General features: G+C 32.1%; 1 protein-coding gene, 1 long non-coding RNA gene and 2 other non-coding genes across 5 annotated transcripts; all 4 read right to left on the minus strand.

Annotated features, from left to right (window-relative positions):
* Positions 1–1,501: 1,501 nt before the first annotated feature.
* On the minus strand, positions 1,502–6,241 carry LOC123921543. 2 transcript variants are annotated; one of them, XR_006814119.1, is made up of 3 exons: positions 5,911–6,241; positions 4,037–5,221; positions 1,502–3,219 (listed from the first exon to the last, which is right to left on the minus strand). It is a non-coding gene; the product is annotated as an uncharacterized LOC123921543 (long non-coding RNA). The 2 variants fall into 2 exon arrangements; XR_006814118.1 differs by lacking the exon at positions 1,502–3,219 and having other exon boundaries at positions 3,554–5,221.
* On the minus strand, positions 3,554–3,656 carry LOC123882637. Its single transcript, XR_006799950.1, has one exon. It is a non-coding gene; the product is annotated as a U6 spliceosomal RNA (small nuclear RNA).
* Positions 6,002–6,104, minus strand: LOC123882639. Its single transcript, XR_006799951.1, has one exon. It is a non-coding gene; the product is annotated as a U6 spliceosomal RNA (small nuclear RNA).
* Positions 6,242–6,774: 533 nt separating the features above from the next.
* On the minus strand, positions 6,775–9,860 carry LOC123921542 (methyl-CpG-binding domain-containing protein 11-like). Its single transcript, XM_045974130.1, has 2 exons — positions 9,543–9,860; positions 6,775–8,056 (listed from the first exon to the last, which is right to left on the minus strand). The coding sequence occupies exons 1-2, from the start codon at positions 9,627–9,629 to the stop codon at positions 7,199–7,201; spliced, it is 945 nt and encodes a 314-aa protein (XP_045830086.1). The 5' UTR covers positions 9,630–9,860; the 3' UTR covers positions 6,775–7,198.
* Positions 9,861–14,846: the final 4,986 nt, after the last annotated feature.

Below are 14,846 nucleotides of genomic sequence, written 5' to 3' on the forward strand. Positions count from 1 at the left end.
TCCCCAGGATAAAACAGCCGTTTTCAATGGAAATACCGATAAACTACTGCACTGTAGTATCGACCAGAATAACACCAAGTATGGTCGAAAATTTCGAACCACTCTAATTGATATACGAATATCAATTCTACGGCAACAACCGTTCAAATTTTGAAACAACAAAAATTAATTTCGAAGAAGAAAAATGAGAGAAGGATAGAAGCAGTTTTCTCAGAATGCAGAGAAAAAGAAGTGTGTGAAAACTGAAGAAAAGAAGTGGTATTTATAGGCAAGTAGGGAGCTGGAATCAGAGCAATTTCAGGAGCTGAAGGCACACGTTTTTGACCGTTTAAAGCTCAGTCAAATTTCAAAACGTGGCAAAAAATTAGGGACACGTTTTTGACCGTTAACAGATTTGAAAATCTGTTTCAGACTTGGTCTCAGCACATTTAACATGTGCGAATTAAGGGACACACATAAAAGAAATTTAAATTCAAAAATTTCTTTTTTCTTAGTATTAAAAAATTAATATATCACCCAAGCCCAAGCCCGGCCCGAACCGAGCCGGCCGGCGGTGGCGCACGTGTTATTCGACATTGTGTGTGGTCTCCCTTTCTTACAAAAGTGGGTACCCCAAGGGCACACCCTTGGTTGCCAACTTGTGATATATAAACACTACCAAGTGGTGTGATTTTTCCAATGTGGGACTCAAAGAGTCTTTTTTCAATTCACACTACACATGGTTCTTGCACTTGTGTTTATTTCAATACCAAGTTCCCTCCAAATTCTTCATCATGTTCCAACACACCAAGTCTGAACATCGGATTTAGCGTTCTTATTTAACTGTCCATTTGATGTTTTAAGGATACAATTTGTCAATCATACCTTTTGTAAATTACTCTTATATTTTTCAATAAAACTAATTAATGCTATATATTTGTAAAACTAAAGTTTGTTTTTTAAATTTTTTTTGTGCATAACATTTTTTTTTGTACATAATATATTATATTTATTTGAAAGAAAAAGTATGTGCAAAAAAATAGAAATTTATTGGTGGGTTAAAAGTAGAGTATATTAAGTAGATAAAGTGCAAAAATACACTTTCTTAATTTGGTGTTACTATTCTAAACGGGTATAAGATAGGTGGAAGCCCCCCTTTTAGCAAAGAAAATAAAATGATATTCTACCTGAGATCCGGGAAGTCCATCACATAGAAACGGACTGCTTACGAGTGGTGCATGCAATTAACTCAGGTTATAAAAATAATTCCAAGTTTGGTATTATGATTACCAAGTGTCACAAGTCAATTATCTTATGAAATAAGTTAATCGGGTACTTCATGACTTAGCTCAGGTAACTCGTTTATGTGTTAGTTCCCGGTTTTTTAATTATTGTCCATCTTATATTACGATTACTATTATGAAAGAAATGAAGTGACTTTGTTTTCTTTAAGTACTATTTTAGAATACAAAAAAGTACTCTACCACGGCCTATACAAGTCATTAAGAGGACCACAACGATAGGCTACAATCTGCGCAATATCTAGCAGCATCACAAGAATATTAGTTTTTACAACTTCAACAGAAAAGAACTTAATATAGAGGCTACAATCTGCGCAATATTTAGCAGCATCACAAGCCTTATATTTGGCACAAAATAGGCATCACATATATACATTTCATGAAAAGAATCACATACTTTAACTGCCTCACTCCAATATCTAACTTGCCTTCACATAGCAGCACCACCTAGCAACACATTATACTTCACTTGACACTTACTCCTTTGGCACTCCTTAATTTTTCATGTGATGGAATCTGGACAGACAACAGAAGACACAGAGGTAGCACTTTACTTCACACCTCGCACCTTCCAATTTATTTCCAGTCTTATAAAGCACCCAAAATACCATTTTCTCCCCTTGTCGAAGATCCGGTGCAAAGATCCCAGATCACAGAAGCACAAGGCATGCACACCGATAGTATAAGCACCAATATCAGATCAACACATGCAAATATAATTGTATTCTGTAATTATAAGCCTAATTCGGCTAGAGGAGAGGCAGAACAAATCAACACTAGAGTATTACATCACCGAGCACTCAAACAAAGCAACCTGAGTACCAATTTACATATTCCAAGAAAACCAACATGCAGATATGGTGTAACATAATTAGCTGCCATTATGCAACCCCCGACTCAAAAAACATGATTGTGCCAAACCAAGGGACTCCAGCATCATTGGTTCACTTTCACATTATCAGTAAGACAAAACCGGCAAAAGCTCAACATATCATCTAGTCCATTCACCTTTTATCACATCAGTTGTTGGAAGTTCAAATGTATCAAATATGGAATTTTCCAAGGGCACTAGTTATGAAACTTGCATATGAAAATCTATTTTTAAAGTATTCAATGTTTAACAAGTTAGAAGTCCACACATAATAACCAGCACCTCTTTTACCCTTTTCTTCAATGTCTTAAAACAAGAATCCATAATAAACATGTGACAAAATTCTACAATCTACATTCAGGTATGCACTACAGAAAACCAAAAGATCTAATCTAACTAAGAGGCATGCACATTTAAAATACAACCAAATGTTAAAACAGAATGCAGACACATCTAGAATGTCACAAAATAACTAAAACCTATGAAGCAGTGACATGACACTGGTAACAATTTGAGAAAATGAAATTATTGAATGTGCCACATGTGTCTGTGTCATGTCAATATGTTGGACACCGAACACGTTTTCAAGCCTTCAATCTAAAATATCGGTGCTACATAGGCTAAAACATCTTGAATAACAATACCAAAAAAAAAAAAAAGTTAAGGGCACTAGGTATTAATAATATGCATATCAGTAGCTTACACTAAGGGCTGATGAATGCTAATGACAATATACTACATTGAGTACAGCTCCAAATAACACCGTCATTGTCAACCATTTTCTTCACTTGTTCCTCACCTTGAATTGTTTATTTTTCATCGGTTGCTGGAATTTCATTCTTACCATTAATATCTTCGACATTGAGACTCACTTTAACCTCCTTCATTTTCCTTAGCACCTGGTTTTTCCTGCTTATTGCCTCCTGAACAAGTTCACCTTCTTCCTTAATATCTTCAACATCGAGACTCACTTTTTCAGCCCCTTCATTTTCCTCGCCGCCATCTCATTTTTCCTGCTTACTACTGTCAATTGTACCATTTTCTTTTTCAAATTCTACTATTTACTCCCTGGATAAAACAAAATTGAATTGTTTTCATATAAGATATAAACTAATTTGATAGCCGGAGAGCTTATAAAAAAAAAGCTGAAAACAACTTATGATATTGTTGTAAGCTGTTTCTTTAAGCTCTCCCAATCAGTCTTACAAGTGCTTATATCGATAAATAAGCTCAAATAAGCCAACCAAAATAGGGCCGATGTTATGCGCCAGTTGATAACTTCCACCAAAAATCATAACTTTCTAAAGCATACTTGAAAAAAGAACTAATTGTAGCTGAGATATAACAGAGTAAAGGTTGAAGATAAACAAACGAGAAGAAGAAATCTCGAAAAAAATGGCAAAAAAATTTGGACCATTTCTCGATTTGTGCGTGTCATCCTTGCGCAGGGGCCATGCTAATCTTCTCTGTATCGTTCCAATTTTATCGGATGTCCCCGAAGGGACAAGCTATTGTGTTATGTAGCGCTATATATAGACTGAATGTTTCACAAATGTAGCCAATGTGAGACTTACTATAGTCACAAACAAAGTATAAAAGTTCTGTTAAGCGAGCTACAAACAATGATGCATTTTCTCTGCAAACTTTATTTTCTAATAATAATTTTCTAATTTTCTGTTTAAATTGTGTATTTTAACTTGATTAGTTTTGCTTAATTAGCTTAGACATTATTATCAAGGCTTTTAGAATAGTAATTAAACAAAAATAAAACGAGCTTGCTACTCAAAAAGAAACATCAAGAATGTAAATACCAGTTGTTACATATGCTCACTAAATCTGACAATTCACTAGTTACTCCATTGTGAGAACAGATAAAGATTAATACCTGAAGTGCGTATCTGCAGAACTTTGTTTTTGATGAATAAAAAGATTTCATTAATAATAGGAACGTCTGGTACAACATCACGTACCGACCTTCTATGAATGGTTGCAAAAGGCCTACACTATCACATACTAGACACCCAGACAAAAGCAAATTACATTTATAATGGTTTTTACAACATCAACACAAAAGTACTTAATATAGGCTAAAATCTGTGCAATATCTAGCAGCATCTTGAGCCGTATCTTTGGCGCAAAATAGGTATCACATATATCCTTTTAAAGAAAAAAATTTATACTTAACTGCCTCACTCCAATTTCTAGCTTGCATTCACATTGCAGCATCACCTAGCAACAAACTATACTTCACTTGACAGTTTCTCCTTTGGCACACCTTAATTTTTCTTTCTTCCATTCATACAATGATGAATCCAGTGTAATAGTAGACTAATTCACTCTGCATTTTCCATGTGATGCAATCACACTTCGGGACAGACAGCAGAAGACACAGAGGTAGCACTTTATCCCTTGTTGAGGACACAACAGCACAAGGCATACACACCGATGCGCAGCAAGCAATATTATAAGCACCATCAGGCCAACACAAGCAAATATGATTGACAATCCTGATGCCCAACTTCAGTACAGCAGAAAATACTCCAGAAACCGGTACCCAATATATATCCATGAAACCATCTTCAACTCATCAATTCAAAATGCTAATAACTGCAGCAGCAGCGAGATGTGCATAATCAAGGCACCTATAGAGACAGTTCAGCAGTAAAAATACATTAGTCCTCAATTCATTTGTTGACACTGCTTCCATTAATATATGTCCAAGAGATCCATCTGCCTTTTATGTTTGAACCTTCCTTAGCTGGAGCATCTGCAATGGAATTGGCTTCCCTATTGACATGAGTAAAAGAAATTTTAACAAAGACAATCAGGAAATAAGTGAAGATAATCTGCTGAAACCTCCAAAGCAAACACAATCGCTAAGTATTCCGCCCCGTCAGAGTCTCTTATTCCAACAGAAGCTGAAAATCTTGCAAGAATGGAACCGTATTCATTTCTCAACACCCCTCCAAGAAGCTAATAATCTGCCTTTCCTGGTTTACCTCACAAAGAGCCATCCAGTATCCACATTCCATTTTCAATTCGATGGCAAATATGGGATCCATTTTGAGAACTGCATAGTGGAATAAAAATGCATTAGAAAATAATTTCCACACAGAACACATATAAAAGGATTCAAGTAAAATTTGTTGACAATAGTCACATTCCTAATTAAATTAAAGAACAACCAATTACATCAATAAAACAACATACTGTCAAAAAAAAAATCAATAAAACAACATCATAGGAGACTCTTCATTAATAAATCTCTCAGCACTATAGTTCACAAAATGCTCTAGCCTAGAGTAATTCAGACAATGGCATGTTTGGATAAACAACTGATTAAGCACTTATGATATAAGCGTTTATCATATAAGGGTCCGTTTGGATTAGCTTATTTTTGAGCTTATGAAAACTAGCTTATGCAAATAAATAAGTTTTTATGTTAATTCATAGATTCTCGCTAGTAAAAATTGTATCTTCATAAGCTATTATTTCATAAAATACCTTAACAAACCTATAAATAATGCATAAAAACCTATTTATTTGTATAAGTTGTTTTGAATAAGCTCAAATATAAGTCACAAAAACAACTTATTGTTGTATCCGAAGTTGTTTCCATAAGCTCTACCAAACAGACTTACAAGTGCTTATGTTAGTATCCAAAAATACAAACCCTAGACTCTTCCCAAATTGAAAATTGCCACAAAAACTCTAAACCCTATTTTTCATCAAAAAGTTCACCGGTGATGATAAAAATACCTGAAAAAAGAACTAATTGCAGCTGAGATATAACAGAATAAAGGTTGAACATTAACAAACGAGAAGAAGAAATCTCAGAAAAAAATGGCAAAAAAATTTGGACCATTTCTCGATTTGTGCGTGTCATCCTTGCGCAGGGGCCATGCTAATCTTCTCTGTATCGTTCCAATTTTATCGGATGTCCCCGAAGGGACAAGCTATTGTGTTCTGTAGCGTTATATAAACACTGTAAACCTCATTCATGTAAGCGATGTGGGACTTACTATAGTTATTACAAACAAAGTATAAAAGTTCTGTTAAGCGAGCAACAAATAATGAAGCATTTTCTCTTCAAGCTCTGGTTCCTAATAATCAAAAAGCAAAATAAACTAGTTTTCCTTTGTCACTTAAATGAGTCACATCATTTAATAATTTATTTATGTGCATATTTTTGTGATGTGTTTGAGTTCTAAACATGTCCATAATAATTCATGTATAAAATTGTTCTGCATTGGATCAATGCTTCGTCGATCTGGCACACGCAGCTTAATTCGAAAATAATCAACTAACGACTATATGAACCATATCGTGTTTTGCATTATAGGGAATCAATTTTTTGCGATCAGATCATGGTCCTCTAATGACAATCATATGGTGATCTGCAATTCACACAGTCAAATAATATGCAACTACATAACCGTCTCGAATCCATAATCTTTTATATCTCACCTATGTAAAGGGTCCATACTCATGTGAAAGGTATGTTTCTACTACATATTGTGTTATCATGATATGAAATTATCCATTTTGTGATTAATTAACTTCACACATATTAACACATGATAACCAAGTCAGTATCTTATAACTAGAATCCAAAGCCAAAGATAGGTCAGTAAATCCAAAATAAAATTAAATTCCTAATATTGTTCACATAAAAATGTGACAAAAGTCAACAATCTACATTCAGATATGCTCTATGGAAAACCAAAAGATCTAATCTAACTCAGAAAATACAATACAAGTTTAATCTCCTAAAATACAACCAAATGTTATCACAGAATACAAAAACTACAGTCATCCAGAACGTCACAAAATAAAAATAACTAAAACCTATGAAGCACGAACACAATCGGACACAACACTCACACCGGTAACAATTTGAGACAATGAAATTACTGAATGTGCCACATGTGTCAGTGTCGTGTCGGACGACATGTGTCGTACACCAAACATGCCTTCAATCTAAAATACCAGTACTACATAGACTACACTAAGAGCTGATGAATACTAATGGTACTATAGTAGTACTTCATTGAGCAAAGCTCCAAATAACACTTTCATTGTCAACCATTTTCTTCACTTGTTCCTCACCTTGAATGGTTTGTTTTTCATCACTTGCTGGAATTTCATTCTTACCATTAATAATATCTTCAACATTGTGACTCGCATTTTCAGCTGCTGCATTTTCCTCGGCACCGCCTGATTTTCCCTGCTTACTACCATCGATTGTTCCGTTTTCTTTTTCCGATTCAACTATTGCCTCCTCAACCACAACATTCAAAGTTTCATGAACAAGTTCACCTTCTGCCTTAGTATCTTCAACATTGAGGCTCACTTTCTCAGCTCCTTCATTTTCCTCAGTGCCACTTGATTTTTCCTGCTTATTACTGTCAATTGTACCGTTTTCTTTTGGCGTTTCAACTATTTCCTCATCAACCGCGGCATTCAAAGCTTCTTGAAAAGATTCACCTTCTGCATTACTTTGCTTAATTTCCTCTGCATCGTCATTCTTTGTTTTATCATCAACATTGTTATCGGCATCGATTGGATCGCCTTTCGGTTCTTCTGCGGAAGACTTTTCTTTGCCTTCCTCTGCAGGGGATTCAGTTTCAGTTTCCTTGTCATCCTTCTTTGAAGATGATTTTCGACTACGTTTCTTCGGAGGCTCAGCTTCTGAGGGTGGCGAAGTTGTTTTGACCTTCTCACTAATCCTTGTTGATCGTCTTGGTGTCTCGCCAGTCCCCCAATCAAACTCTGATATGTTAGGATTCCCTGGATGTGCCTTTAGGTACTTCTCCAGTTGTTTTTTGGAGCTTATCTCTTCTCCGGTTGGAGCAACGAATACGATCTCGCTTTTTCTTGGTGTTCCTACTTTCTTGGGGAAGAACTGCACAGTGGAACTAAAAATGTGTTATAAGACGATTTCCATACAGCACACAAATAAAAGGATTCAAGTAAAACTTGTTAGCAAAAGTCACAATCTGAATTGAATTTCAAGATCCAATCACATCAATAAAACGAAATCACAATGAGCTTATCATAAACAAGTAATCGTGCACTAGTCTAGAGTTCAGACAATGGCTATGTTAGCATAAACAGTTTAATTAAGTTCTTATCATATTAAGCGCTTAGCATAAGCTATTTCTATAACAAGATAAAATTAAATCAAATTGTTTTCATATAAACTCTAAGCTATTTTCATAAGTTATAGTAGAGAGCTTATGAAAATAAGCTGAAAAACAACTTATACGTTGTTTCCATTTCCATAAGTTCTCCGAACCAGTCTTACAAATGCTTATGCCAGAGTTGATAAGCTCAAATACGTCAATTCAAACATGACCAGTGTTATGTGCCGGCGGATATCCACCAAATAATATTACTTGGTCAACAATAATTTCCCCTAACACCTCACCATTATCTATAGCATACTTCATGTCTATTACATTTAGCTTGGGATGTTATAATTTAGAATCCAGTGGGGATAAAATCAAAGTGCAGAGCAGTGAAAATCGACTGAATCATAATAAGCTTAATATGGAAAGAAACAGGTATTAAAAGGAATCTTTCAACAAAATTTTCTGAATCACACAGGACATGGAAAAAAGTGGAAGTGAAAAACACTTGGCAGTTGGCATATAGGAAATACCAGACACAAATATAGAAACATTCTCTTAGAATTTATGCATTGAATTCATCATTAAGACATAAATTAGCAAGACTTTTTGAAAAAACTGGAAGTTCTTGAATGTACTGTACCACATATGTTGGTGTCAGGACACCAAACACGCCTTTACTCTAAAGAGTCAGTACTACATGGCTTCACACTATATCTTCTTCCCAAAATGTTTAGCCATTTTGGTATAAGAGTATATAATCTAATATCATAATCTTATTTAATCCATTTTTACCCAATAAATATGGAACATTTCACCTCTTAGATTCCCAACATAAAAACAAAAACAAATTACATACAAGGTATAAATTAAATTGTCTTGTCAAAAAAAAAAAAATCTAAATTGTAGTAGACAAATTTAGCTGGGAACCTAGCTAATTATAGTAAGGTAATCCCCTTCAAGAAACCCTAGAACAAAATCTAGAACTAAATTGTTACTATATTTTACACTGCAAAAAAAAATACAAATTAAGGAAAAAGAAAGACAGAATTTCAGACAATTAACTTGAGAAATTAAGCTACAGTAACAATAACGGTAATAACTTAACTTGAAGAGAAAAAACAAGGAAATTCAAAAGAAAAAAAACACCTAAAAAAATGAACTCAATAAAAATAAGATATTTAAAAAATAAAATTTACTATAAAATAAAATAATTAAAAAATTAAATTAAAAAAAAAAAGGAGAGAGAAAGAGAGAGACCAGTTTCTTCCAAGAAGGAGGAGCTGAAAGTTCAACCGACAAAACCTCATCTTTGACATCATTCTTCTGCTGCGTTTCAATCTCCATTTGTTGTTGTTGTTGTTGTTTCAGTTACACCAACAACACTTTTTTGTGAGAAATTTGAAACAAAAAATGTAATCTAATCTAATGCTAAATTGGAAGACAAGAAACAAGAAACCGTGCGTAATGTACTGTGTAGCTAACTAGTAGTAGTTAGCTACAAATTAGGATATGGTTGGTTTGGTTCTTTTTCTCTCTCCTCTCTCATAAATAAAACTGTCACCAAATTTAATTTCGAATCCGGGATTTGATAAACTCACCTACCTCTATTTTACTTACTTTTGTCAACGCTCCAATAAGACACCACCTTTGTCATCCAAAAACTTCATTTCATTTCAATCAATTTTTTTTTTACTGTATTTACTAAATTATTATATAAATATTATATTGCTTTTTAAAAAAACCAAAGGATACTCTACGTGTAATTGCAGAGACTAATTCTCTCGGGATATATGAGATTTATTAAGGATTGATTTCTCTCAACAAATCTTTTTCCATATGCACCGATCGGAAATCGATCCTAAAACCAAATAATTAAATGACTCAAGTATCTACTATTTATGTCACATTCTGATTCCTCCGTCCCATTTTATAAGACTTATTTTGACTAAATGCACTATTTATATGTCTTGTTTTGACCGTATTTTTTTAAAAGTATATAAATGTAAATATTATTATATGGGTCATGCTAAACAGTGTCCCTAGGGCACTAGTTAAGCATACTAAAAAAGGAAACAAATGATAAAGTTAATGATGAGAGAGAATAACTTTTCACATCATTAAAACATTAAATGCACAATTTACGAGATAAAACTTCTATATTTGTATCCTTAACTAGTGCCCCGGGGGCACTGTTTAGCATTTTCCTTATTATATAAGATCTTGTTTAATTTGTTTCAATGACTATTTTCAAAATATTAAATTTTTATAATTTTTACTAATACACAATTAAAGATATTCATAATCAAACTTTTGTATTGATATACGTGCAAAACTCAATAAGATCTTATATTTTGGGATGGAAAGAGTATTACTTAGGAAATAGTAACTCAATTATAAATGTCGATATTCTTTCTTTCACATGACTAGTTCTACTTCATTTCAATATTGTCTATAAAAAATGAGAGAAATAATAATAGAAAATATAGATCTTACTTATCTTAAAATGGGATACTTCCTCCGCTTCCTCTATTTTTATATATAAGAAAAAAATTCATTTTTTAATTTATTTTAAAATAGATATATCTAAACTATATAATGTTGTTTAAATACATCAACTTTATAATAAATCCAAAATATAAATTTTTTAATAATATATACTCTTCAAATCAAATCCTTATTATAAGAGAAATTTTAGTTTATACCTTCATTATAAAACTAATGTATCTGAACAATATTACAGTCTAGATACATTAATTTTCCAACGAATCTAAAAAATAAAACTTCTTATTATAAGGACTAGAAGAATATATACATAGACTTCAAGGAGTATTACTTAGAAGTTAGAATTGTATTGTATTAAGGCTTTGTCTAATATGTACAACTCCATCAAGTTGTGAATGGTGCACAAGTAGCTATTTATATTATAACGAATACGAATTTTACAAAATCTACCGTTGGATTGAAAGTTTATATCATATAGATCATCTATAAAAAATTTGAATTTTTTTAAAAATCATTTGATATGTTATTGAAACCCATCAAAATTAACGGTTTATGGGTTTTTATTGAATACCGTTAATTTTGATGAGTATATAAACTTTCAATTCAACGATGAATTTGTAAAATTCATATTAATTATAATATAAATCGCTACTTATGCACCATACACAACTTGATGCACTTGTTCATGTTAAAATTGGCCTTGTATTAATATTAATATTTTTACTTTTTACATGTAGTGTTCATCGAATTTAGTTAGTTTATTCTTTGCACAAAAGTTCAATGTTGGTCAGTAAATTCCATAGCCAAAAGTTTGGTATTATTGACACGTAACAACTACTACTACTATTAAGCCTTACCTCAAACTTGATTTCACCAAATCATCACGCGCTTCCTTTCTTTGTTTAGGTCACATGTCTTTTTCATGATTTTACTGTAAGGTTTATTCACAGGTCAATTTCAGGCATTATTTTAATATATTAAAATGGATTACCGCTAAAGTTTTTAATTTATCCTTATTATTTTTAATCACGTTACAAGTTTTATATTCTTCACTATAATTTTATTAAAAAAAATTTATAAAAAAATAGAAAGATGATATGCTTAAATATAAGAACAAACTTGTTTATAGATAGGAACGAAACATAACAATCTATACATAAAAATAGAAGAAAAAAAATAATTAATAATAATATAATAAAGTTACTAAATTACGTTAAATATTCCTAACAAAATTTATAATTTTTTATTAAAAATATACACATGATCATTATTTGTCACTAAAACATAAAAAATTGAATAAATAAGTTTACAACAAATAATTAACACAATAATTCCATTTATATTTTAAAAATATTATATAATAAATTTTTAAATAAATTTTCTACATTAATATAGTGACGAACTCAAATATCGAATAAAAATCAATGAACTCGTGCATTCGCACGGGTCTTTAAATTAGTTTATGGTAAATTTGATTCGAAAAAATTTATTTCTTTCAACTATAAAATTATTATAAGAAAAGAAATTATTTTTCAGCTATAATTACAAATAAAAAATGAAATGTATAAATGTCTTTTTTCAAAGTTAACTTTAGGCTCATATAATATTATGTCGAAACATAGATATAGCCATAGAATTAAATGCAGTATAACATAAATTGTCTTACTAAATTTTTTATCTCCTCCTATCAAAATTATAAGCAATATCTTTGGTCTATATAATAGACAAAATATATCAAATTATTTAATAAATCTAAATAGTGAACTTTTGTTTATAATTGTGATTGGAAGATTATAGTACCCGGATTAACATTAACTTTAAGAGTGAAGACTCATTTTAGTCATTCACAAATTTTTGACGGAACAATTTAATCTTTAATAAAAAAATCCAAATTAATCTTTGAAGTTTTCATACGGTAGACAAAATAGTCACTATTAATAAATTTAGGGACTAATTTATTCCTAATATAAAAATAACAAGAATTAATTTAAGTTTTATTTTGTTACTCATGAAAAAGTGTGGACACTGTAGTGCATGTGGCTATATGGAGCGCGTGAATGGGCCATAGAGTGCGGCATGTGACGGTTGAAAAGCATATTGTGATCTTGTGGATACGATTTTTTTATTTTTGTAACCAAAATTAAATGGGATCTCAAATCCGAAACTCATTTTTAAATTCAAACTTTTGTTGCCATTGCTTCATAAGATAGGAGTACAATTTCCGCTCGTTTCATAATTTCATTCAAATTAGACTTATTTAATTTGTAGTTTCCCTTTTTAAGACTTAGAGCAACTTTATCGGAAGATATTTAGTGGCTAAATATATGATCTTATATTTTGTTGTCGTTGAAGAAAATATATGTGGCGATGTTTAATTCTTATTTTAAATTAAAATATACATTCTTTCTCTTTAATTCATCAATAAAAACAAACAAAACTAGGGGAAAATTAATTGAATCACATCCAAAGAACGAAATAAACAAATGAATAGATAAATCCTAAAAATTGAAACTTTACCAAAAAAGTTCAGAGAAGGAGATGGACAAAAAATAAATATTGTGGTTGTTGTTGCAGTGGTCGGATCAGACCGTGAAGAGTGAGGTTGAGGGTGGAGAGAGAGGACGAAGATGTGGTGGTGCGGGGTGGGAGAGAGAGGACACAAATCTGTGGCTCGGTGGCTTACTGAGACGAGGTGGAGGCGACAAATCAGTGGCACTTGTTCTATGTTATTCCAGAAATGCAATTTGTTCTCTCTTTATGTTTTCTCCTTCTCCTAAAATGCAATTTTCAGATGTGTTTTTTTTTTTTTTTTTTTATGTTGTATTTCAGGAAGGTATGGTATGACTATTTGAGGAAAGAATAATTTTTCTATGAGGACGTTGAAAATCTCATTTAAAATGTATTTTTATTTATTAGGTGGAAATAAATAATATAAATATATGTTGTATTGTGGGGACCTAGTGAATGGTGTTAAATATCATAAAATAAGAATTTGTTGATGAAGCAAAATCTGTATGAGTTCCTTAAGGCTATGTTTGGATTGGTGGTATGTGATGGAATGGAATGGAATAGAATGGTAAGTAATTAAGTTCCATTGTTTGGATGTGTAAATAATGGATGGAGTGCAATGGAACATAATGGAACACATTCCATCCCTTACCATCCAATCTTTCAATTTTCCATTCCTCCCAATTTGGGGTGTATCCAATGGAATGGAATTTTATAATTAAAATTTTACCTTTATATCCCTGTTTACCAGCTACCTCTTCCTTCTATATACCTTTTCTTCTGCTCGTCGTTCATTGTTCATTGCTTGTTGCTTCCTCATGGTCAATAAATTCTCTTTCGTTTCTTCATTGCCAGCATGAGTCTTGCTATGGCGTGTGCTATTGTCAGCATGTTTCTTGCTATCGTCAATAATTTTTATTCCATGTTGTGAAACTTTTGCTTATGTTTATATATGTATAATCTTCAATTTAATTTTTGCTAATGTATATACAACTGAGCTATAATAACAAACTGAGAGGTTTGCCTATATATACTGTTTTTTAATATAGAGTTTTGAAATAACAGTTTGGTAAAAAATTGATTGCCATCGTAAATCAAATTAAGAGGCTTTATATATAATAATAGTTTTTAACTAAGGGTAAAACTGGAATAAAAAAATTATAACTTGTTCCGTCCCATCCGTTTCTAAACAATGGAGTGGAAACGTTATTCCGTTGCATCATAAAGTATCCAAACAATGGAATGAAATTTATATTCCATTCCGCTCCATTCCACTCCATTCCATTATGTTCCATTCCATTCCGCTCCATTATGTTCCATCAATCCAAACATAGCCTAAGAGTTACTTAATCCTACGTGACACGGTAGGATCTTTGTGAATAGTGTTAAAAACCTCGGTTTAAGTATTAATTAGGGATAAAGATGCTCTTAGCATGTATGTGTGTGTGTGTGTTTTTATAAAAAAAATATCAAAGTTGAACATTTTATAAGTAAAAGTATACATGAACCTAATGCCTTGAAAGTGTACTCACGGTCATAATAGTCTTTAAA

Source organism: Trifolium pratense, linkage group LG4, assembly GCF_020283565.1.
Source record: "Trifolium pratense cultivar HEN17-A07 linkage group LG4, ARS_RC_1.1, whole genome shotgun sequence".
NCBI classification, from domain to species: domain Eukaryota; kingdom Viridiplantae; phylum Streptophyta; class Magnoliopsida; order Fabales; family Fabaceae; genus Trifolium; species Trifolium pratense.